Below are 24,550 nucleotides of genomic sequence, written 5' to 3' on the forward strand. Positions count from 1 at the left end.
AGGTCCGTTCTTCACACATGACACACTTGTATATGAATTGATTTCCAATTGCTTTTCAATAAACTATGATGCTCAACACCCCAGATTAATTAGGTACGCTTAAATTAATCCTCAGATTTTCCTAATTTCATTGAATTGGATGATTGCATACAACAACCCAAAGCATTCCCCACAAGTTCCCTACATGAATTGCATAATAGAGATACAAGCAAGAATCATTAAGTTCTATAAAAATCATAAGCATTGACGAAACACTTGTAACTATGAATTGCATGAAACTTATGCCAAGAATTCAATTAACGCGATTGTGATAAACAACCTTCACTACTTATGAATATAAATTTGTAACGATTAGGTGAAACTCATTTATATTCTAGCATCTAATTCATGCATGAAAACTAAGTATGCATCCTTAATAAACATACAAGAATTAGTTATGAATAAAATAGATAATTGAATTGCAATCACAACTTATCAAATCACAATTGGAAGAAATCAATTTAAATCTCAAGCATGTTCATGGCTTCAAACTTCCCCCTAACTAAATAGGGGTTTAGCCACTCATACTTACAAAGCAAGATAAACAAATTTAAACATTGAAAACAAAAGAAAGAAAACACCTAAAAACGCTCCAACAATCCAATTTGAATGGCAAGCACGTCCAAGATCCTTCTTCTTCTCTTTGTAGCGGCACAAGGTGTGGTTTGATGGATGAGTGGTAAATTATGGTGGTGGATGGATATAGGTGGGTTATGGTGAAGGGTGGATGGGTGGATTGTGTTCTCTTTGGTTTTCTTCACCCTTGTTATGGTGAAGGGTGGATGTATTTATAGGCTAGGGAGAGGACCACTCCATTTCCTTTGCATGTGAGCTTGTGTGGGTGTGTGTTGGCATGTTTCCTCTTTACATTTACACACACATGCTTCATCATTTCAACCACAAAACACACACATTTTCTGCCATGTTTTTCCCTTTACATTTACACACACATGACCTCCATCATTTCAACCACAAATCAACCCATTTTATGCCCATGTGTGTGTGTTTCCTTTGCCCATGTGTGTGTGTTTCCTTTGCCCATGTGTGTGTGTTTTTCCTTTGCATTTGTACACACATGTTCTTCATTATTTCAGCCAACAATCCACCCATTTTCTGCCCATGTCAAACTATCCATGCCTTGCCTTTCTCTTTGTGTATGTGCTGTCCACGTTTCTGAACCTTTCAGTGTTACAATGCCTATAACTTCTTCTAGAAAAATGATATTAACAATCCGTAAATTTCTCCAGAAAGTAGACATCCGTAGCTTTCCACGAATATAAGGCTCATTTTCTAATTCATTCTGAGCTGTTTGTAACATGCTTTCAAAGTCAGCTAATATGCACAGGCAGTTTTGACGAATTTGTTACTTAATAATTCACTTGTGCTACTTTTCTTTTCTTTGCTTGATAAATCACACAAAATACAAAAACATAGTAAATAGCTCAAAAATGTAAGGAACTAACTAAGAAAAGACGAGTGAATTCGAAGTAAAAATATATATAAATATGATCCGATCAACACTTCCGGCTAGGGATTGGCTTTGATACCATTTGTCACATCCCAGCCTGGGTCCACCACATCCCGGGCCTGTTCCACCACCGTAGCACGATATTGTCCGCTTTGGGCTTACCATTCCTTCACGGTTTTTGTTTTTGGGAACTCACGAGTAACTTCCCAGTGGGTCACCCATCCTAAGAGTGCTCTGGCCTCCTTCTCGCTTAACTTCGGAGTTCCTACGGAACCCGAAGCCAGTGAGCTTCCAAAAGACCTCGTGCTAGGTAGAGATGAGAATATACATAAAAGGATAACTCCCCTGGGCGATGTGGGATCTAACAATCCACCCCCTTAGGTAAATTGTCACATCCCGGGCCCGCTCCACCACCGTAGTATGATATTGTTCGCTTTGGGCCCCGACCACGCCTTCACGGTTTTGTTTCTAGGAACTCACACGATAACTTCCCAGTAGGTCACCCATCATGGGATTGCTCTCGCGCACTACTCGCTTAACTTCGAAGTTCCGATGGAACCCGAAACTAGTGAGTTCCCAAAAGGCCTCGTGCTAGGTAGAGATGAGAATATACATTTAAATATCATTCATCTGGACGATGTGGGATGTCACAATCCACCCCCCTTAGGGGCCCGACGTCCTCGTCGGCACACTTCCGGCAAGGAATTGGCTCTGATACAAAATTGTCACATCCCGGCTCGGGGTCCACCACATCCCGGGCCTGCTCCACCACCGTAGCACGATATTGTCCGCTTTGGGCCTCGACCACGCCCTCACGGTTTTGTTTCTGGGAACTCACACGAGAACTTCCCAATGGGTCACCTATCATGGGATTGCTCTTGCGCGCTACTCGCTTAACTTCGAAGTTTCGATGGAACCCGAAACCAGTGAGTTCCCAAAAGGCCTCGTGCTAGGTAGAGATGAGAATATACATTTCAGGATCACTCGCCTGGGCGATGTGGGATGTCACATACCACTGATGGATGGGATGGAGAGCAATATATAACTTTCAAGCATTTTCCATTCTACTAGTTCCAAATAAATAAGGGTGAACTGCCAATTTAGTTACTGAATTATCACATGAATGAAAATTAAGTCGTTTAACTATTTTTTTCAAAAAAATTGTCATTTAATTATAAAAGTTTGCCAATTACATCTCTAATATTATATTTGAATCTACTATATTCAATTTTCCATCAAATTAAGTCACGTTCCTTGCATGTTATACACATTAGAGGGTAGATTGTAATTTTATATAAAGAAATAGTGCATGGAGTTAACTTTGGAGGGTAAATTAGACGTTAGATTTGCTACCTATATGAAATGTTAAGGGTTTATAGGGGATAAAAGAACGGTATTACACTCTAAAGTATGTTAAGTGACTTAAGTTGACGAAAAATGAGATAAAATAGCTTTGAATATAATAGTATGGATAAAATTAGCAATTTTAATGAATTTAGAGACTTATTTTACCTAAAAAAAAATATTCAAAAATAATTTTTACTGATATGATAATTCAATAACTAAATCGACACCCAATAAATAATTATGAACTGTTTGGTTGAAGTCAGATCAGAGGGTTGGAACATATGAGATATAAATATATAGGTTCCTGGAATTTCACGTGAATCTCTTCCTCAATAAAATACCATTTCACTTATTTAAGTAAAACGAGTTAAATCATTCGAGTCAGATCAGAGGTTGCACTTGATCAGTTGGGTTTGACGAATTCTCGTTTGGAAAGAGAATATCTTGCTGTTTACTCATAGTTTTAACAATAATTTTTTTTTTTTTTTTTGGGAAACTTTAACAATAATTTTCTTAAGCATGCAAAGCAAATCTTTGACGACAAAACGTTCCCTACAACCAAACCTAGTTAAGAATTTTGTTCTAATCAGTTATGAGTTATGACTACGGTTTTGATTTTTATAAATTATGAGTTCGATACTAAATTATAAAAATTAATACATCGTGTGATCTAATTCAAATATCACATCTCTTAATATAGATTACCTTTCTTTAACAAAAACAATAGAGTAAATTGTAGTAATGGTTCCTCAACTAAAAATTCATTATTATTGGTCACTCAACTCATCAAAATATGTAGTTATGGTCATTTTCGTCAACTTCGTTAGAATTTTGTTAAAATGAGTTATGTTGGAAGGACTATTGCTACAATTGGGGCCCCTCAATTCATCAAAACGTGTAGTTGTGGTCATTTTCATCAACTTCGTTAGAATTTTGTCAAAATAAGTTATGTTTGAAGAATCATTGTTACAATTAGGTTAAAGTTGAGGGATCATTTTTCCAATTGGGTTAAAGTTGAAGGATCATTTCTCTTGTTGAATTAAAGTTGAGAGACTAATGATAATGAATTTTTAGTTGAGAGATCAGTAGTAATGAATTTTTGGTTAAAAGACCATTACTCCAATTGAGTTAAAATTAAGTAATCATTATTACAGTTTACTCAAAACAATAATAGAGTTCATTTTAACTCTAGTTTAATACATATTTTTTTTATTCAATATGGTACCCAAACACTCCAAATTTAGAGATGCTGGATAGTCAGAGTCATAGGATGCTGGCCAGAAATGTCCAACACCTGTGCTCAGCAGGCAAAAGAAGAATAAAAATGTATTCATGTGATTTCATGTCTGGACAATCGCCCATCTGCCCACTGTGGGAATTCAGATCTTCTTTGGATCCTGTAATCTAGAGCTGAATTGCGTAATTTGAATCATTCAAGAGAGAAAATTTGGTTCCTTAGTTTTTAAGGAAAACTAATGAAAAGTGTTTGAAAATTTTGAGTTTTAATGATAAGGACAATATAAAGGGTAAAGTGAATAGTACCAGGTTTGACTTTTTAGTGTAAAAATGTGGTTTTTCGTTAAAGTGAACAGTACCGTGAGCTTTTCGTTAAAACTCTCTAGTTTTTATGAGTTTGCTAATGAGAAAGTAAAATTTGAAATAAATGGTCCAAATTGTTAAGTCTGTCGTCTCCCGACTTCGAGTGAGATCCAAAGATCTCGATTCCTACTATAGTTGTTCATAAAGTGTTTCATATAAAAATTCAAATTTTTTTTGAAAAACCAGTTTCCACTCGGATCCTTCAAGACTGACATGGGCCAAATTCCATACTAAAATATTAACATTGCCATAATTGGTGGCCCAATGGTAAATGATGGATTATTAGGCTTCTTTAAAACTAAAAACTGGAGGTTTCGGGTTCAAAACCCGCTGATGGTGTGGAAGTCAGACTTGTGGCCAGGGGGAGGCTGAAATACCTTTGTGAGTCTTCCCGACTCTTGGAAAAATGATGGATAACCGTGATTTACCACTAGTTGTCCCCTTTAAAAAAAAATAAAAATATACTATGTACGATGTATATAAGATAATTATAAGTTAAATTACTTTAATGATAAAACAAATAAATTCTTTAATATTGTTTTTTTTTGGTAATAGAAGATTGGTTCACACGTCGACTAGGCGACTTTAAAATTCTAAAATAGACAATTGGATGAATTTTCTTGTAATTTATTCTATGTGTTCGTCTAGAAATAGACCAACAATTTATTTTGTGGTAATAAAATATGAACGTGAGTTCATATATAAAGTTGATATGTAGTTGTTGGAAGATATGTAGTGGTCCTAACCTTTAAAAGATATCGTCCAGAAAAGTGGTTCAATGATTTTATTTTTTTATTTAATTTTAGGTTTGATTTTATGCCTAACGGGTTCGATATTAATTTATATTAGCTGATCATTATGTTGTTTAACCTAAATCTCATAATCATTAGTGTAAATATATTATTGGATAAAAATAAAACTTTAAAAGAGAAAAAATATCGACATAAATAAATTGATTAGAGTTGTGTGCTCACTATCTGCACTGAAATTCGAAAATTCTCCCCTTAATTTAAAATTACAAGATCGATAAAATATAAAAACTCTAAAGATGAGAAAATAATATACATTTCAATCAATTCATGCATGAGTCGATAGATTAGAGCTACATGCTCTTTATTTGCACCCAAATTTGAATTTTCTTGTAATTTAAATTATACTATACTATTATTTGTTTTCTTATAAAAAATAATAGTACAAAATTAAATAAAATTAAAAAAAAATCTGAAGTTAAAAAACCTATCATTAGTGATATTTTTTTTTTGAACAAAAAATATTATCTACACTAAAAGACAGAAGAATGGGTTAAGCCTCACAATGAACTAGCAATAATGTGGTTCAAATTCGTTTTGAACGTAAGATCTCTCACTGAAAAAAAAAATACTATTAAATCGTAATACCAAATGATACTAATAGTATTATTTTAACAGGTGAATTAACTATACTGCACGCTTAATATTGAACACCACACAATAATTATACAGAAAAGACAGGCAAGATTTAGGCAAGACAAGTAAGAATAAGCCGTGTATATGATACGTAGTATAAAATCTAAAAATGGCCAGATTCCATATACCATTGTTTGCTTTCTTTCTTTTAACAGCTTTTGATTTGAGAGTCCCCCGACGACTTCAAGATCGCAAATTTACCCCCCAATTACAGCTCCTCCTGTAACTACAACTACCACTGCACCAACACTAAACCTTCTCTCTCTCTCTCTCTCTCTCTCTATCTCTCCATTTCTTCTTGCATGCTCTGCTCTCTCGTTGAATTTCAATCTCTGCAATTCCATTCCTGCCATGGCTAATAATCTCGCCCCAGGTTCGTTTAATCTTCCTTCCATGTTTTGATTATAATACGATGTTTATGATCATGTTGGTACGTCCTGATTAAAATTGGGATTTCGATCCGTTTGGTATTTATATTAGGAGATTTCACATCTGGGTTCTTCGGGTTACTTTTGTTAGCTGAAAGATTGCAGATTTGCAGAAAAGATTGATGATTTCTGAATTCTTGGGCATTTCTTTGTATTGGGTTTCTGTATTTTTGATCCATCTTTCGCAACAATCAATCTTTTTTCTTTACGTTTTTTATTGAATCCGTTTTTTTTGAAGTGAAAAATTGATGTGATGGTTGTATATGCTTTCTAGTATGCGATTCAGAATCTTACTGTATTGGAAAAACTGTTTCTTGCTTCGTTTGGATTCACTGTGTATTAGGATTTACACTGCGCATGTGTTTGTTTGGTAGTTGATCTGTGATCTGTTTAAAAAATCACAATTAAAACAATAAAGAATTAGTCGGGTAACAGATGCTTTGTATAGATGAACAACTTTTGTTTACTAAACATACAGTTTCGAGTTTCCGAATCACTTAATCTGTAGTTTGGTTTTACAGAATTGGATAAAAGAAGGTGACTTGATTCTAACATAGTCCCACTTGGAGCAACTGTGTGATTTTTAGCTTGCAGTATTGTTTTATTAATTGCATAGACGATAAGAAAGTTTTCGTATTAATTAACTTTAAACATATTCCATGGCGGACTAGTACATGTGCAACATCGTGGCGTGCATATAGCTTGTTGAACTTCTTTGCGGTTTGATTAATACTTCTTAAATGATGTGACTGCAGCTCAGGACAAAAAATTGGTTTTGCGTGAAGATTCTAAAGATGAATCCTCAGATAAAAAAGGAGGGTCACAAGATGACAAGTCCCTGGTTGTTTGCTTCGGGGAAATGCTAATCGACTTTGTGCCCACAGTTAGTGGAGTTTCACTTGCTGAAGCATCTGCTTTTCAAAAAGCTCCTGGTGGTGCTCCTGCTAATGTCGCTGTTGGTGTTGCAAGACTGGGTGGTTCAGCAGGTTTCATAGGCAAGGTGAACTAGATTCTGTCCTCTTTATTATGGATGCTAGTTTCTAAGATAGTTTTAGGGTGGTGCTATCCACACAACCCTCTCAATTTTCGGCCGGATTGAATGAATTGAGGAGGATCTAAAATTAATAGGGGGTGTGTGGATAGTACCACCCTAGTTTTATTGCTTTCTTCATTTGGCCTTTGTCTTTCTTCCTGGGATTTCTGTTATGAAGAAGGATTTCTCTAGTAACATTTTGTTCCACATGTGTAAGACATGAAACATAGAAGGACGTATTCAACCTTTTTTACTGAAACTTCCCAACGGTTCAACTCTATGTTGACTTTGTTGAGCATAACGTGGTTCAAATATGCATCTTTCTCACATTTTGGATGTACCCCATTTCATAATCTCCGGAAATGTAATTCGAACGATGTTTTCTCTCCGTTTCAGGGGACGTCTTTTACATCTGATCTCTGCATTCGGAGTCCTTATTAGTTTTAAATTATATTTTGAACTAACTTCCTTCTCAAATCTGATAAGGACCGTATCTTCTCATGGAACCTAAGGGCTTTTAGTGGCTCCTGACATTGCATAGTCTTAAAGCTTCCAAAGTTTTCTTTATGAAGGGATATTTTAATGTGGGAGGCTCCTTGATTTAACTTATAAAAACTTGTGTTCCAGGTAGGCGATGATGAATTTGGATACATGTTGTCTGACATTCTAAAACAAAACAATGTTGACAATTCTGGTGTTCGATTTGACCCCAATGCAAGAACTGCATTGGCTTTTGTTACACTCAGAGCTGATGGAGAGCGTGAATTCCTGTTTTTCCGTCATCCAAGTGCTGATATGCTTCTACGTGAATCAGAGCTTGACATAAATCTAATTAAGAAGGTGTGGCTTTCTTTTTCAACTTAATTACAAAACAGTGCACACAAAATATGAAGCTTACCCATTTGTTGGAAACTGATTCAGATAATATTGACTGCAGGCAAAGATCTTCCATTATGGTTCAATTAGTTTGATTGATGAACCATGCAGGTCAACCCATCTAGCTGCTATGAAAATTGCCAAGGAGTCTGGTTGCATCCTTTCTTATGATCCAAATTTAAGATTGCCGTTGTGGCCGTCGGAAGATGCTGCACGGAAAGGCATAATGAGTATATGGGATCAAGCAGATATAATCAAGGTATGGTACCTGGAAACACAAAATTCATGTACGGAAGTTATTAGCTGTTGCGTAGTTGTAAATTTTCTGTTTGTATCTTTATCCTTGGTTCTCATCAGGTGTTTTTGTTTGTCAAACTTGCAGATAAGCGAGGATGAAATTAGATTCCTGACTGGTGGTGATGATCCTTATGATGATAATGTGGTGTTAACGAAGCTATTTCATCCCAATCTTAGACTGTTGGTAGTAACTGAGGGTTCAGAGGGTTGCAGATATTACACTCAGGTAGGTTTGTCCCTTTTTTTTTCAGCATCTTTTGTTTCTCGTGGTAAAGAACTCACTTATCATCTTCTTGACTAAAATGGGTCGTTTTTAGAACAATCTTGTCATTGTCCCTTCTGCGTCATATAAGATAGCAACTGTAAAAGTTTGTCATCATGTTGTACTTTTATTTATTGGAATAAATGGGAACCGTTACAAAGTCATCGGTGTCAATACCACGCCATGATTTTATTGTTCAAGAGGCATCTATATTTTTGTTGAAGAAAATTAATTGAACACTCTGAATGTGATTTGCCTTTTATCTTCTCTATCAAAATGATTGGTTATGAGAAAATTGACATCAACTAAATTTCTGTCAGAAATTTCACGGCCGGGTTGGTGGTGTTAAAGTTAAAGCTGTTGACACAACTGGTGCTGGTGATGCATTCGTCGGTGGGGTACTGGACAGCATAGCTTCTAACTTGAATCTTTTTCAGGTAAGCATAGTTCTTCCCGGGATTGAGAAAAATCCGTCCATGCATCTTCCGGTAGATTATTTTCATAGTCACTCGAATTTGAATCTCAATCAGTCCTCGTATCTAAATGTTCTGTTCAGAAAAAGAAACAATGTAATATTGTTCTTGTACATAGTCTAGACTGTTGTATGTTTTCATTTTCGATCATCTACCGGCATCTGTATAAATTTCCCGCGCAGGATGAGAAGGGGCTACGAGAAGCTCTACTCTTCGCAAATGCATGCGGTGCGCTCACAGTAACAGAAAGAGGAGCCATTCCTGCAATGCCGACGAGAGAAGCTGTGCTCCAGTGCTTAAAGCAGGCTGCTGAGAAAAACTAGAAGACAATAGTCGGAATTCATGTATCAATCGTAGTGTAATTTGTGTGTTAATTTGAGTTTCTTTGCTGAGATACCATTGAGCTTGTTGCTCCTGGAGACCTCCCTGCTATAAATTTTCGATTCAACCCCACCCTTCGATTTAACTCGGAGGTGTCTCTGTCGTAGGATACACTGGTGCTTACTATGTAAACCACTGCCAATAAAAAATTTCAAGTTCAAATTGTCAGCATCGTAGCTTTTAAAATCGATATAACTCTTCTCTTTAGTCAAAATAGTTCTTAAGATTCATATAACTCTTCTCTTTGGTGCATCAAATTTAAAATCGATAGAAGTGGTCCATGAGTTTGTCCATCTTCAATCATTTTGGCGGTGAACAAACTCAGGGACCCTTCCATCGATTTCAAATTTTAGGGACCAAAATGAGAAACTATGCTAATCTCAAGAACCACTTTGACTAAAATGTCATAACCTACGTTGTTCACTCGAGATTTCACATTTTTCTTAATTTTCTCAATTTAGTCTAATTTGTCAGTTAAATTGAAGAAATTTTGCCTCATCTGACAGATTGGACTAACGTTATCGCAATGCAACTACAAGAATGATGGCGAAAATCCGAGTAAAAAATAGGGAACTTTAACGAAAAAAATTCCGGTACTGTTCACTTTAACAAAAAACCACATTTTTACACTAAAAAGTCAATCATGATACTATTCATTTTACCATTTATTTTGTCCTTATCGTTAAAACTCGAAGTTTTCAAACTTAACTTTTTTCATTAGTTTTGCTTAAAAAAATATTAGTGGAACTTACTTAAGGTTAGTTGTACACAAATTAGTTGGACTTTTTAACCACCAAGTTAACGAATGTGATGTCGGCAGCAGCACATGATCTACCTACAAGATCCAACGATCCACGAACGATGGTGTGGATCCAGATCACAGGGGTAGTTTAGACATTACAATTAATCTCGCGGGAATTGTGACCCGCACGTTCGAAACGACCCGAACCCGAACAATGATAAGCCAGCCGTATTAACCAATCACAATCAAACAGTAATTAAGGAATCCAAATAAAAAGGATAATCACGTCTTTTGAAGAGAAAAGGAAGAAGAAAATGAGAGTTTGAATCAGAAGCCATTTGCTTTGGCTTGGGTTGCTCTTCTGATTCAAATTCCAGTTGGAAGAATGGCGTCGAATTCGAATTTGAATCCGTCGCTGCAGCCTGAGATCGGACCCGACGGCCTTGCTCGCGAGGCTTCTGTCATCACCTACACTGAGAAGGTCTTTCTTTCTCTCCTCTCTCTCTCTCTCTCTCTCTAAATTTCTAGGTAATTTGTTGAATGTGTGTTGGTTGTGGTTTTTTTGTTGTTGCAGATAATCGAGAACGAACAGCTTCAATTAAGAAGGTTAGTGTATTTGATTTCAGTGTAATGTATAATGATCGTTTTAGGGAATTATTATTGCTTTAATTGTGCGTTTAATCAGTAATGCAGTGAATTAGGGTTGCTGTAATCTATGAAATGAATCAGATGATCATTGAATGTTGAGTTTTAGTGATGTTTAGAAATGCAAATTGTTTGATGAACTAGCATCCTAGAAATCTGAGTACTTTAGGTATAAACTGTAAGTTAAGAGAGATTTAGTACATTAATTGGATACAGTGGCAATGTGAAAGTGTTTGGTTATCGATTCGAGGATTTTACAAGTTGTGGTCAAGAGGTTTAGGAACTAGGAAAGTCAACATATTGAAAATTGGAAGCTTTCTTCGATTATCTTTGGTCCTTCGGGTTCACATGTTTTTGAGCCTTGAAATTGGAAATGTAGAAGTGTTTGGTAATACATATTTAGAGTTGGGGAGCTTGGGGAAAAGTTGAGTTTTGGATTCTGTCGTCTTTTATTCTTACACTTTTGTGCTTCTCGAGTTTGTTTGAATAGGCATTGCCTTTACTATAATTGTCCGTGTTCAGTAAGATTCGGTGATTTATGATTTGAGACAATTGATTCGTTCAGATATATTGAAGAAAACTATTCTAAAATTCGTGATGTCGAACGAGAGCTGGCACAGTTGTCAATGGAGATGAAACTCACAGCTGGGCCAAAAAAATCAGGTTGCTGCATTATCATTGTTAGTTACTCTCATTCTTTGATTTTATGATTTTTCCTCTTCTTTTGTATCACAGTTGATTGATTGGTTTTTTGCCTTTTACTTTGTGTGTATGGTGCATCTTTTGAAGCTCTTGAACATTTGAGGAAGAAAATAGAGATGTCAACGGAGAAAATTCATGCCGCCAAGCTGAAGGAAGAGCAGGCACGAAAGGTTTGTCCCTTTTAATTATAGAAACGGATTTTCTTTATCCTTACATTGTAAAATTCTGTTTGACGTTCATAAATATTGAACAAAACTCTTTGCCTGTTTCCCAAGTGCTCACGAAAATTAGTACCATTTTCATTCCTCTTGACCAGGATGACCTCGGATATTTAAAGCTCAAAGTTTTCAAATAAATTTGTCTAGTTTTGTCTGATTATTGGTAAGCGTATGATTGTATTCGGTGATGTGGTGGAGTTTCAAGTTGAAAAGTAAGCTTATTAACTATTTAGACCTACCAAACATATTTTATCAGGGATAGATGAAGGCACATGAATCAAGATTCATCGCAAAAATGGATAGAGATTGATGCTTGTACACACAGCCGAATATGGTTGGGTAAAATCATTTTAATAAGTGCATGAATGTTGTTCCTTATGCAGTCTGATAGCTGTTTGTTTTGATGTATTTCAGGTGTGGGAAGCAGCATTACAGGCTGTAAAGGACGAGGAAGCTATCAAGCAGCAGCTATGTGAAGACTTAAACCAACTGGTATATTTCTTTGTTACATGTGTCCTTGAGGAGGTTACAGACTTGACAAATTATTTTGACACTGTTGTTGTTTCAACAGGTGCAAGAAAGCAGCAGTTCTCAGTTTAATAGACTGGAGGAGTTAAAAAGACGACTTGAAGCTATGAACCCAAGCAGATCATCAGCTTCCGTTTCTCATGTAAGTTCCCATTTTATTTATTTATATTTAGAACATCTTGAATGGGTTGGATGGCATTGCCATTTGATATTAGTTGGCGTAGATTTCATGGTTTTTGAGAATCAACTATTATACCACAGTTTACTCATGGCCCTCGTGTGTGTGTGTGTGTGTAATTCATCAGTATTCAAGGTAGTATTGCATCAGGCCTGTTTATCAGATGAAGAAAAGGTTATTTTCATTACGGTTGGAAAGATACCACATTGGAATCTAGGATATTACATTGGAAGTTTGGAGTAGATTTCATTAGAATCATTACTTCCACACTCATGCCTTGAAATGGTTTGTCAGTAGATGTTCCCACGCCAGTTTTTTCTTCCTTCTTCCAGTGGTACTATGGTTCCTCTTTCTATCCCTGCGTTGGATACTATCTTGGAACTTCATTTGACCTCCGCTATCTCTGTGAAGTCCTTGGTAACCTTGAAAAGAAGCTAAAGAAGAAAGAAAATAGGTTGTCTGACTGTTAGTCTTGGGGATTATGAGCAAGGGTGATTAACCGCCATCCCCTACAATCGACCCGCAAAACAGGCACTTAGAGGCAATGACGAAATGAAAGAAAGATTAAGAATCACCTCTATATAGCTAGATTAATCTTAAAAGACATCCACACATCTAGCACAGGGTGTTGTGGCTCTCAAACGGTAAGATTTGAAGACTTATCCCCGGAAAGGAAAAGAGGATGGCCCCCGGGGGTGGTCAAGGGAGAGGACAAGCCGGGTAAGGAATTATTGTTTGGCCCTTTAGGAGAAACATTAAACCACTTCTTTCCATGAACCATTACATGCAAGAAGCTACTCATACTTTTCGAATATCTTATACTTGGCAACCAACTTGGGTAATTTTCAAATGCTTATATATGTATGTCATAAAATTTAGTATGAAAATGTTAATAGTTTGAGCTTGGAACTGTGTTTAGGATGGGAAATCAATGGGTCCAGATGCTCCTACAGTTCCGGGATCAAAAGAATCAGGTGGAGTCGCTCAAAACATCCCTAATCCAGGAAATGGTGGAAATGTTTCGGTCGCGAACGGGCACAATCAACAGCCTCCGGTTGAGGGAGAAGGAAGAGGAAAGAAGAAAAGTCAGTTCCACGGAAGAGGGAAGGGACTTGGAGCTGTGCCCAAGGGTAGAGGACCTCCTCCGCCGGGATGGACAGGGGCAGGGTTTGATGCTTAGGAGTGTTATTCTCATTCAATTACTGGATATATTCTTTCGTCCATCTTTCTCCCCCTGTATTCTTTAATTGTCTCTAGCATTTGATATGAGAAATGCAAGCTGACCTTTCTAACTTCTCGTTGCTTCTTCGCACCCGTGTATGTTACCAATATCGAGCAAGAATCAATCATGTAGACGTTAATTGTTCATCTCTAAGCTAGACTAAGAAGAGAGGAGAATTTGGATCCGGAACGCAGTAGGTTAGACAATCCATCCCTTGTGATGAGTGATAATTTAGTTTGATTGTTGAAGTTAGAGTTATGCTTTTGACCCTGCGTAAAGCAGAAGCCTTGTGCACTGGGTACGACGTTGAAGTTAGAGTTATGCTTTTGACCAGTCACTCGTTTAGGACATTCAAGTCTTTTCACACGTGTGGAGGTTTATAATATATATATGAATTAGGCAAGAGTAATGTTATTCACACATCTATTCTAACAAATGAGGGTAAACAACTTTTGAAATTATACTTAAATCTGATTGAGATTAATTTTTTCTACAAAAACACAAAAAAAAAAAAAAAAAAAACTTGTGTACAGGTGCCTAAGCCACGTTATTTGTGTGACATTTCTCTCAAAAGTATAGGACTGATTGTACTTTGGTTCCATCTAAACCACACGCAATCTTACTCGGTGTGAGGGTTGCCGTATCAAAATGAGCCTACCGAATATCTGGTCCCAAGCTACAAGGAACTGCTCCCACTTGCTAAGTATAGAGTAGTTTAGATAGACAGACTCATAGGCAGGCTCATTCCATGTCCTAATGCCTCGGCCATATTGCACGGAGTAAGATTCTCTTTTCTCCTTTTACATACTATTTTTTATCTTATTATCTCTATAAAAAATTAATATAAGATGTTAACGTAGCTAAACGGTAACCGTTCAAATAGAATAGAAGGGAAGATGAGAGAAATTAGAAGGGAGAGAATCCTCCTTCATATTGCACAGTCGCGGGCCACCGTAGCCCGACCTTGTGTACGGTAACAATCATACGTCAAAAGACTAGCTGGGATGAAGATGTGTACTCACTACTCAGTAAGTTGGTCAAGCCCCTGTGGTGTCATCAAATTTTCCATTTATTTTGGCATTAAGATCTTCTGGAAGTTAGGCCACACTCCTTAAATTGCCTGCAACTCAAGTCTCCATCATTAGCTTTCCAGTGCCCATCTGCACTCTCTTATTATTTGTCACGTCAAGAGAGTTAATTTGAGGATTTGAAGGACAAATTTTCGTCGGGAAAACGATGAAATTTTGCTAATTAGTTTTAAAATAGAACTTGAACTTGTTACAGTTAGATGTGGTGCACAAGTTCCCATGGAAATCACATTCATGCGTGAGGGTTCATCAAGATCTGGTGGAGTAAATTGTTTTTACACGAAAACATAACGTTAGGTATGAACAAGTACTTGTTTGTGACATTTTAATTTACTCCTATCGCTATCTAATTTCTTGCAACAGTTATAGCATGTTCTTTCCATGCAGAAGGGCACAGGCACTGTCTCGACTGATCCATCCAAACTCTAATAAATTGTGACCTCCATCGTCAGCCTGCCTCATGAATCGCTCGTACTCTTTAGGGTTAAATTGTTTCAAGGGTACGAAATTTTGATAAACTTATTGTGATTATAATATATATCCACACTGTAACATCCCACATCGTCCAGGAGAGTGATTCTTAAATGTATATTCTCATTTCTACTTAGCACGAGGTATTTTGGGAGTTCTGGCTTCGGGTTTCGTAGAAACTTCGAAGTTAAGCGAGAAGGGGGCCAGAGCACTCCTAGGATGGGTGACCCACTGGGAAGTTGCTCGTGAGTTCTTAAAAATAAAACCGTGAGGGAATGGTAAGCTCAAAGCCGACAATATCGTGCTACGGTGGTGGAACGGGCTCGGGAAGTGGTCTGCCCTGGCCGGGATGTGACAAATGGTATCAAAGCCTAACCCTGGCCGTGGTGTGCCGACAAGGTCGTCGGGCCCCTTGAGGGGGGTGGATTGTAATATCCCACATTGCCCAGGGGAGTGATCCTTAAATGTATATTCTCATCCCTACCTAGTACGAGGCTTTTTTGGAGCTCACTGGTTTCGGGTTCCGTAGGAACTTCAAAGTTAAGCGAGAAGGAGGCCAGAACACTCCCAGGATGGATGATCCACTGGGAAGTTGCTCGTGAGTTCCTAAAAACAAAACCGTGAGGGAATGGTAAGCCCAAAGTGGACAATATCGTGCTACGGTGGTGGAACGAGCCCGAGAAGTGGTCCGTCCTGGGCCGGGATGTGACACAGACACTTGAAGGGAAACTTAGAAAAATACAGATCCATAAACTTCAAGTCTTTGCCCCCAAACACTTAAACATCATTTAATTGGATGCAGTCAAACCCTCAGATCTCCCACCCTATTTATCTGCATCATCAGGACCAATAATTAAACCCTATGTATATTATATATGCACCAACCCACATGCATGACAACGTATACGTGTTATTTGCATATCATTTTATTTGAATTTCCTATATATTTGCAGCACGTTTTAGCTCACTGCCATGATATGTTATGAGATCTCTACAGGTATATGTAAGATTATTATTGGAAACATTAAATGGCAACTAAATCCCTATATTATCATAAGCTTTCATTTTGTCAATGGTTGTAAGTTGTGTTGGATTCAAGATTTTAATATTGGGTAGTCTTCTCTTTTTTACTACTTGTTCATAGTGTTGGATGGTCCTCAAAAGTCCTCATAGGCGTTTCTCAAACTTTCAGGTGATCCCTGAAGCCGGGATCAACTGAGTCCATAAATGAATCCACCCATTGTGAGGACTTCCCTTATCATTTAGTTTGGAACCTTACTTACTAAATGACTAGCATGTTATAATAATAGCCCATAAAAAAAAAGAAAAACTAATGAAAATGACTTGAAAACTTTGAGTTTTAATGATAAGGACAAAATAAAGGGTAAAGTGAATAGTACCAAGATTGACTTTTTAGTGTAAAAATGTAGTTTTTCGTTAAAGTGAACAGTACCGGGTGCTTTTCGTTAAAGTTCCCTAAAAAAAATGCATAGGAATCTTTGCAGTTATGCCCCCTATAATCTTGATTATGGTGATTTTACTTCCTCTAGCCTAGTTAATTAAGATAAGCTTCCCTAGCTAGAATTAGAGGGGCAGAGAGTAGTGTGAGTAGTGTTTTTTTTTATAAAATTTGCAGTATGCGTCCTTTCCCCTGTCTAGGCCACACTGTTTTGTTTAGGCCCGACATGTGACCCTGTGGTCGACATAGTTTTTTTTTATCTGATAGACAATAATATTTTTAAAATTTAATGATTAATTAGATATAGCACTTAATAATAAAATTTAGTGATATTTCTCTACATTCATAAGCGAAAAGTTATTAAGTTTGATTTACATAAATGACAAGTGTGATATTAAATTATTATAACGATTTCGTATATACATAAGAGTTTGGTTGCATTGTGTGCATATAGTTGAAACACATTTTTTTTTAATATTTCAGGCGCACTTTGTGCATAAGTTGTGCATTTTTTAACACAATTCTTCTCTATGTAATTTATATAGGATATTACTGTTATTCGCAACTCTGGTTTATATTTGCCCTCAAAACCTCTTTTAGTACAATAAAAATCAAGTGTCATCTTTTTCAGCAAAGTAGAGATTGAGTGTCAATGAACCAAAGATATACTTGTATCTATATGCGGTACCATGATTTAGCTTTCAGAGAACAACTATGTTTTTTTTCTTCTTTTTAACAAACGATATCATTTACACTAAAGGGAAGGGGGTGGGTTTAACCTCACAATGAGCTAGCAATAATGTGGTTCAAATTTACCTTCGGCGAGAATCGAACCTAAGACCTCTCTCTTACAAGTAAAGAGGAATACCACTAGATCATAGTACTAAGTGGCGAGAACAACTATGTTAAATAGACGAGTAAATTGTCGTTTGACCCCCTGAACTCTTGCTCCAGTTGAAATTGACCTCTTGAATTATTTTTTGGTAAATTAACTCCCTAAACTATTTGAAATAAGCCAATTAACCCCTTGTCGTTAGATTTCGTCCATCATTCTGTTAAATTCAAGGGCAAATTAGTCTTTTTATCATCAATTCTTACATGTCACTTATAACCACCAATAAAATTAGGGTAAATTACATAGTAGCCCCTCAGGTTTGAGGTCTATTACAACCTCATACAACAACTTTGAAACATTTCATTTTCATATATCAAGTACCATTTTATTTCAAAATAATACATCCGTTAGATTTTCCGTCAATTAATCCATTAAATGCTGACGTGGCTGCTACATTTGTGCCACGTGGCAAAAATAATAATTTTTTATTTTTTTTAAACCTAAATCTTCTAAATTAAAAATAAAAATAAAAATAAAAAAAAAAAAAAAACTGAAACTTTATCCCTCCTCTTCCTACTCTCTTTTCCCATCAACCCACACCATCTTCATCTTCTTCCCTGCAACCCAGGAGAGAGAGAAAGAAAGAAAAAAAAAAAGCCCTTCAGTTTGTCTTCCCCACCCCTCCTCCTCCTCCTGTCTTCTCCCCCATTTTCATATTCTTCCCCCGACCCCCTACTTGCAACCCAGGAAAAAAAAAAAAAAAACCCAGATCCCGTCATCGCCGGGGTCGTGAGGTGGGAGGAATGGGTGTGGATTTAAGGAGTGGGGGGTGTATAGAGGAGGGAAGAGGGTGGGTGCGGAAGGGGGTTGAGTCGCGGGGGGAGGGAGGGGGGTTTTTTCTTTCTGGGTTTGGGGGGGTTTGCGGGGGCAGGGGGTGGATTTTTTCTTTTTGGGTTGGGGGGTTCACGGGGGTGGAGGATGGTAGACGATGCATGGGATCTTGGTTCGCGCAGGGGGAGGAGGGGGGATCTGGGTTCGCGCGGGGGGAGGGGCGGATTCTGGGTTTCACGGGGGGAAGATAAGGAGGGGGGTTAATGGGATCTGGGTGTGGGGGGATATGGGATTGGGGTTCTTCTTCTTTTTCATTTTTTCTGGGTTTTGGGTTGAAGGTGCAGGTATGAGTTTTGGGCTGAAGGTGTAGGTATGGGGGCGAGGAGATGGGAGGAAGAAGAAGGAGGAAGAAGAAGAAGAGAAGAAGAAAGAGGAGGAGGAGGAGGAAGAAGAAGAAGAAAAAAAAAAGGACCGAACCAGAAGGAGGAAGAAGAAGAAGAAAAGAAGAAAGATGAGGAGGAGGAGGAGGAAGAAGAAGAAGAAAAAAAAACAAAAAAAAGGATGATCGAACCCCTTGCAACCCAGAAGAAGAAGGAGGAAGAAGAAGAGAAGGAGGAGGAGGAGGAGGAGAAGGAGGAGGAGGAAGAAGAAGAAGAAGAAGAAGAAGAAAAAGAAAAAAAAGGGACCGAACCCAGAAGAAGAAGAAGAAAGAGAAGAAGAAGAAGAAGAAGAAAAAAAAAGGGATATGTGGCAGACAGGTTTTTTAAAAAAAAATTAAAAAATTATTTTATTTGCCACGTGGCAGACATTTGGCAGCCACGTCAGCATTTAACAGATCCATGGATGGAAAATATAACGGTTGTATGAAATTGAAATAAAATAGTACTTGAGGTATGAAAGTGAAATGTTTTAAAGATGTTGTATAAGATTGCAATAGACCTCAAACCTGAGGGGCTACTATGTAATTTACCCATAAAATTATGACATGTGGACACATAATAATGTGTAAAGACAATGTGAAATGGTTCGTTATGTAAACGTTTCGTTTCTTTATGGTTCATATTATGCTATAAGTTTTTGAATTATTATGTGTTCACGTGTCATTATTTTATTAGTGGTTATAACTAACAAGTAAGAATTGATGATGAAAAGACTAATTTGCCCTTAAATTTGACGAAATGGTTGACTGAATATAACGGCAAGGGGTTAATTGGCTTTTTCTTTCAAATAGTTCATGGGTTATTTTTTTTATTTTTTTATATAAGTAGTTCAGGAGGTTAATTCAAACTGGGATAATAGTTTAGGAAGTCAAACCGCAATTTATCCTAAATAGACATTAGTTAAAAGTGAAGACCAAAAAATAAGGAGTGTGTGTATTTAAAAATTGCGCATGAAACGCAACTGATCACAGGTTTTGGTTGACATATTAATCAACTTACAAGCTCAGACCCCATATGATTTAAGAACCAAATCCTTTATAGATTCTCCTGGCATGTACCCTTTGCAATCCCAAATACAAACAAATTGACAAATGAACATAGAAAATGAGGAGTTTCAAACCCAAAACGCATGGATGGAAATCCAGTCCCTTACTTATTTTCAGTTAATAGTAATACAACTGAATGCACCATATATGTAAATATTAACTTAATATTATAATTTATAAAATTGAATCTGTTCAGAAAAAACAAGATGTACTTGTAACTTGGAACTTTATATATAAAAAATTTGAAATTAAAAGAAAGCAAATATACAAATTAGAAAGGGGTTGGAGAGAAGCGAATGGATTCCTCTGAGGGTCGTCTGCCAAGGTTGTCGGGCTGTCAAAACATTCAGCCTCCTCCTGGCTTTTTACAGCTCCCAATCTGCCACGACCCCCACAACCACAACCCCACAACTCAAAACTATTCCCCCGGACCGATAGCATCTCATCACGTGATCCACCCATGTGACCCCAGTCCTCTCCTCTGACCCTTCCTCCTGCATACAACCCAAACCTTACCATGCTATGTTGCCGTTTTGGACTAAAATCTTGGGGATGTAATACTCAAAACAATAGGGACATAGCCGTTTCATGTATGAGAGTGTCTAAAATGTCCTTCTCTACCTCCCTAACAATCCCTTCTCCTTCTTCCTCAAATGCCATTTCGCTCTGCACCTTTGATTCCGGCAAGTCCTTGTCGATTAATGCATCGATGTCATCGAGAACTTGACAGTCAACAGATGGGAAGCTCTGAATTTTGTAGCACAAAATGTTGATCAAATGCGACCCATTGATACGCATACCATTGCAATGTTCAAATTGAATATTATTTGAGCTCGTAACCCATGGCTTTAAGTTGATATAGGGTCTCAAAAATTCCACCAAAATTTCATCCACAAGGTGAAACAGTAACTTTCTGTTCCACCTATGACCAAGCTGACTGGAAAACTCGTTTTTACCGCTAGTGGTGGTAATACTAGTGGTAGAGAAAGAGTGTTCGAGGTGGTAAAAAATGGAGGGGTCGAGGGGATGGGAAGGAGAGAACCAATTTGTGAAGGAGACTAGGGTGTCTTTATCGATGCCAGTACGGGCTATGATTCTTGTGACGTACAGGTGCATCTCTGCCTCTGCTCCACCAGCACCGGTGGCTGATCTGATGGTGGTGCCGGTGTTACCGTTAGGAATGTCGCCGGTAAACTTGATGCAGTCTTGGGTGGCGAGCACGTGGGGGGGCCGGGACACTTGTTGATGTTTGTAGTACGTTTGGCTCGTGGAACTAGATAACCGTGACGGCCTACGTTTCGATTGTTGGGCGTCAGATATTACTTGTTGTGCCTGCTCCTTTATTTGTGTAACACATTGCAACAAATAATAATAATAAGTTAAAGAGAATAGAATCATAAAATGGTAAAAGTACTTCTATGCTTCTAGCTACCAAGAATAATATGCAAAATCGGTACAGATATGATCTTAATAAAATTTTGAACCTATAAAATCAAGTACGAATATGTAGCATGACTGTGATTAACCCATGTACTCGTGCATTAGAACCATCGACTGGGTAAAAAAGTCAGTTTGACAGGGTTGGCCACAGCTATATATGATCAATTCTAACAAACTAATAATTTCGACTATCATCTTGGTAAAGAAAAGTCAGTTTGTTAAGACAATGTAACTAAACGCTTGCACCGGCATTAGAATAGTTTGGACTATCGATCTGATAAAGAAAAAAGGGAGGAATTATGTAGTAATGTGTCCGACGTGCATACCTGTTTTGGGGGAATTTTGGTAGCTGGAGGTGAAGGATTTTTCTTGACAGGAAGAAGGGTAGGGACATTGCTTGACAACAATAATTGGGTTTTCTTGCATTTCTTGTCACCTGGAATAATATGATTATTCTTGATGGCTCTTGTAGCAGTTGATGGACTCACGAATGCTTCTTCCTTCTGCTTATTCCTCATCCTTGGACCGTATCCAATATCATCTGCTAATTTCGGTCTGCGCTTCTGAACTGAAGCAGTCTGGCTTTTCTGCTTCTGCTGCTGCTGTTCTTCTTTCAATGGCTGCAAAGGCTTTGGCTTTAGAGGTAAAGACGAGAGAGGTGATTTGGGTTTTGGAGGAAGGGCTTGAATTTGATCTTTGGGACCGTTGGACTCCAAGAATCTGATCCTGGGAGAACAAGAAGCTGGAGTACTACTTCGTTCCTTGGCAAAAGCACTCTTTGAAGCAGCAGAAGCATTAGCATTGGCAATGTTCTTGGATTTGAGTTGGAGAAGCAGCTCATCTCTGCCTTGCTTCTTGTTGTCTGTGTTGACTGATGGTCTGGAGGTGTTTGTGATGTCCAAACCAACTCTCCTACTCACACTTTCTCTCACCTGCTTCACAATTTGCCTAGCGTAGTGACTTGGGATTTTCACGTTCTCATGATCCCCAAAATTAATCAGCTTTAAGTCCCTCCTTTTGTATGAAGACTTGGAAAAATCCAAGTCCTCAGAAACCCCAGCATTCTCCTTGTTGATTTGGAGCGAAAGCCGGTGGTGAAGATCAACGTCTGATCTTCTGGCTGATGATATCCTTGGAGTCTCAGGCAATGAGCGGGTTCCGTCTGCAGTATTCATGTCACTCGTGTCGACGACATGTCGTCTTGCTCTACCTTTGAGTGGTTTGCTGGCCTTTGAAATTTTTTTATGAGTGGTGGTGCTGGATGATGAAGTTGAAGAGGGTGAGTTGGTTTGGTCAGGAAGAAGGTCAAGACCCATTAGCCTTGCTACCAAACTTGGAGTCTTTGTCATGCCTGGTGAGCTAATATCTGATGAAATATCAATCGAAGAAGTTCTTGCTTTGGTTGTTTTGATCTGCATACCCTTCTGGAATTTCAAAATCTGCAAACACACAAAGGGGGACCATTTCCATCATTACTTTCATCATTACTTGCTTTTCCAAAGAAAAAGAAACGAAAAGGTAAACAAATTAAAAAACTAAAATATATGTGTTAAGAGTTCTTCTGTGACAAATTGAAGAACTTACTGGACGGTTTAAATTATCTTCTTCTTTTGTGATAGATGATAATGATGTCCCTTCTGATGAATCCAAGCTGTTCCTAGGTGCTTCAACACCTAAAACAAATTCGGAAAACTTAATTATTGATAACTCACACATACGAGCGCTTGTAACTCAAGCGATTAGGAGCATTGGTGGATGCACCTACAGCTCTAAGTTCAAGCCCCCTCAGCAATAAGAGAACCAAACATGAGAGAGAGAGAGAGAGAGAGAGAGAGAGAGAGGACCTTTTGGTACTGTGAGATCTTCTGGGTGGAAAGAAGGTTGTTGGTGGTGGTGGTGTAGGTTGGCAAGCTGAAGTTGGTGAAAGTCAAACAATTGAAAGACGGCACACATGCAACCAGAAGATGTGGTGATGTCTTTTTCTGGCCGTCCTCCACCACCTCTACCTCTCTTGGAGGACTTTCCAGAACCCCAATACCACTCCCTCATTCCCATAACTAGTAAAAAAAAGGAGAAAACTGCTGCTTGTCTTTCAACAGAAACTAGAAAGATTGATATGGTGGTCTATGGATGGATGAAACCAATTGCTAGAGTTTCTCCAAAAATAGGAAAACAGGAATGAAAATATGAAAATGACAGAAGCTAGAAGCAGAATTAGTAGTACTTGTGCTAGTGTGTGTGTTGATGACTTTCGAACTGCAGAGAAAAAAGTAAGATTAGGACTGGTCACGGTTTGTGAGAGTTTGGAGTGGAAAAATAGCAGAAGAAAAGCTTGTGGGGATGCTGTGATCACTGATCATCAAGAAGAAGCAAGAAAAGCGGATCCATGAAAGCATAAACCCACAGAGAGAGAGAGAGAGAGAGAGAGAGAAAGAGAGAGTTGTATTTGATTTGATGAAATTAATAAGCAGAGCAGTGTGAGTTTTTAACATTTTAGGTATCTTTTCTCTCTCTGTCTTCCACACACTGCATTTTATCTCTTTTTTATCTTAGTGGTTCATGACGCTCCTCACTCCCAAGCTTTTACCAGACCATTCAAGAAAACGAGAGATTTTTCAGGATGTAACCTCAATTTCATTATGGTATCAAAGAAAGGTTGTCTACGTGTGAAGCTCAACAGTCACACGTGCTTCACGTCACTCAGTTTTTGTCCACATGTAGGGGTGTATTGAGAGTTGCGTCATATCAGTGAGGAACAATGTTTGCTATGTGCTTATATAATTTTGGACTACTTATCATATTGCCAATTAGTTTTATGGTGGAACCTCAATTTCATCAGGTACATTACGTGTCACTATGCAAATGATGAGATATATGTGTTAAAAAGTTAATAACTTAAAAAATAAATTTTTTTATCATTTATATAAAAACACGTAATATACTATTCGTGTTCCCGTTGCAATAAAAAAATTCTCTTAAAAAACAACTTCTGGTCATCTCTCTCTCTCAGATACACATCGGGAAATGGAATTTTTTTGGTCTGCAAAGAAATGAAAA

The 24,550-nt window shown here is 37.7% G+C and overlaps 3 protein-coding genes across 4 annotated transcripts; 2 read left to right on the forward strand and 1 right to left on the reverse strand.

Moving 5' to 3' along the window:
- Positions 1 to 6,008: 6,008 nt before the first annotated feature.
- Positions 6,009 to 9,816, forward strand: LOC126629933 (probable fructokinase-7). 2 transcript variants are annotated; one of them, XM_050300102.1, is made up of 7 exons: positions 6,012 to 6,271; positions 7,082 to 7,326; positions 7,987 to 8,199; positions 8,297 to 8,494; positions 8,618 to 8,758; positions 9,115 to 9,231; positions 9,450 to 9,816. In XM_050300102.1, the coding sequence occupies exons 1-7, from the start codon at positions 6,250 to 6,252 to the stop codon at positions 9,588 to 9,590; spliced, it is 1,077 nt and encodes a 358-aa protein (XP_050156059.1). In that variant the 5' UTR covers positions 6,012 to 6,249; the 3' UTR covers positions 9,591 to 9,816. The 2 variants fall into 2 exon arrangements, with proteins under 2 accessions (XP_050156049.1, XP_050156059.1); XM_050300092.1 differs by lacking the exon at positions 9,450 to 9,816 and having other exon boundaries at positions 6,009 to 6,271; positions 9,115 to 9,433.
- An 837-nt stretch (positions 9,817 to 10,653) lies between these two features.
- LOC126626298 (uncharacterized) lies at positions 10,654 to 13,955 on the forward strand. Its single transcript, XM_050295612.1, has 7 exons — positions 10,654 to 10,871; positions 10,965 to 10,996; positions 11,601 to 11,698; positions 11,825 to 11,907; positions 12,370 to 12,447; positions 12,527 to 12,625; positions 13,581 to 13,955. Exons 1-7 carry the CDS (start codon positions 10,776 to 10,778, stop codon positions 13,839 to 13,841), a joined length of 747 nt encoding a protein of 248 aa, XP_050151569.1. The 5' UTR covers positions 10,654 to 10,775; the 3' UTR covers positions 13,842 to 13,955.
- Positions 13,956 to 20,134: 6,179 nt separating this feature from the next.
- Positions 20,135 to 24,051, reverse strand: LOC126624776 (uncharacterized). The gene is made up of 4 exons (XM_050293919.1): positions 23,338 to 24,051; positions 23,078 to 23,166; positions 21,820 to 22,932; positions 20,135 to 21,391 (listed from the first exon to the last, which is right to left on the reverse strand). Exons 1-4 carry the CDS (start codon positions 23,546 to 23,548, stop codon positions 20,615 to 20,617), a joined length of 2,190 nt encoding a protein of 729 aa, XP_050149876.1. The 5' UTR covers positions 23,549 to 24,051; the 3' UTR covers positions 20,135 to 20,614.
- Between the last annotated feature and the right edge of the window lie 499 nt (positions 24,052 to 24,550).

Source organism: Malus sylvestris, chromosome 1 (assembly GCF_916048215.2).
Source record: "Malus sylvestris chromosome 1, drMalSylv7.2, whole genome shotgun sequence".
NCBI lineage: Eukaryota > Viridiplantae > Streptophyta > Magnoliopsida > Rosales > Rosaceae > Malus > Malus sylvestris.

Excerpts from the sequence above, each read along its gene's own strand:
- LOC126629933 (XM_050300092.1), top strand. The coding sequence starts at position 6,250 with ATGGCTAATAATCTCGCCCCAG. Across the intron at positions 8,200-8,296 it reads ACATAAATCTAATTAAGAAG|GCAAAGATCTTCCATTATGG; the intron begins GTGTGGCTTTCT and ends TATTGACTGCAG. Across the intron at positions 8,495-8,617 it reads ATCAAGCAGATATAATCAAG|ATAAGCGAGGATGAAATTAG; the intron begins GTATGGTACCTG and ends TCAAACTTGCAG.
- LOC126626298 (XM_050295612.1), top strand. The coding sequence starts at position 10,776 with ATGGCGTCGAATTCGAATTTGAATCCGTCGCTGCAGCCTGAGATCGGA. Across the intron at positions 10,997-11,600 it reads GAACAGCTTCAATTAAGAAG|ATATATTGAAGAAAACTATT; the intron begins GTTAGTGTATTT and ends TGATTCGTTCAG. Across the intron at positions 11,699-11,824 it reads AGCTGGGCCAAAAAAATCAG|CTCTTGAACATTTGAGGAAG; the intron begins GTTGCTGCATTA and ends CATCTTTTGAAG.
- LOC126624776 (XM_050293919.1), bottom strand. The coding sequence starts at position 23,548 with ATGGGAATGAGGGAGTGGTATTGGGGTTCTGGAAAGTCCTCCAAGAGA. Across the intron at positions 22,933-23,077 it reads AAGATAATTTAAACCGTCCA|ATTTTGAAATTCCAGAAGGG; the intron begins GTAAGTTCTTCA and ends GTGTGTTTGCAG. Across the intron at positions 21,392-21,819 it reads CCAAAATTCCCCCAAAACAG|GAGCAGGCACAACAAGTAAT; the intron begins GTATGCACGTCG and ends ACACAAATAAAG.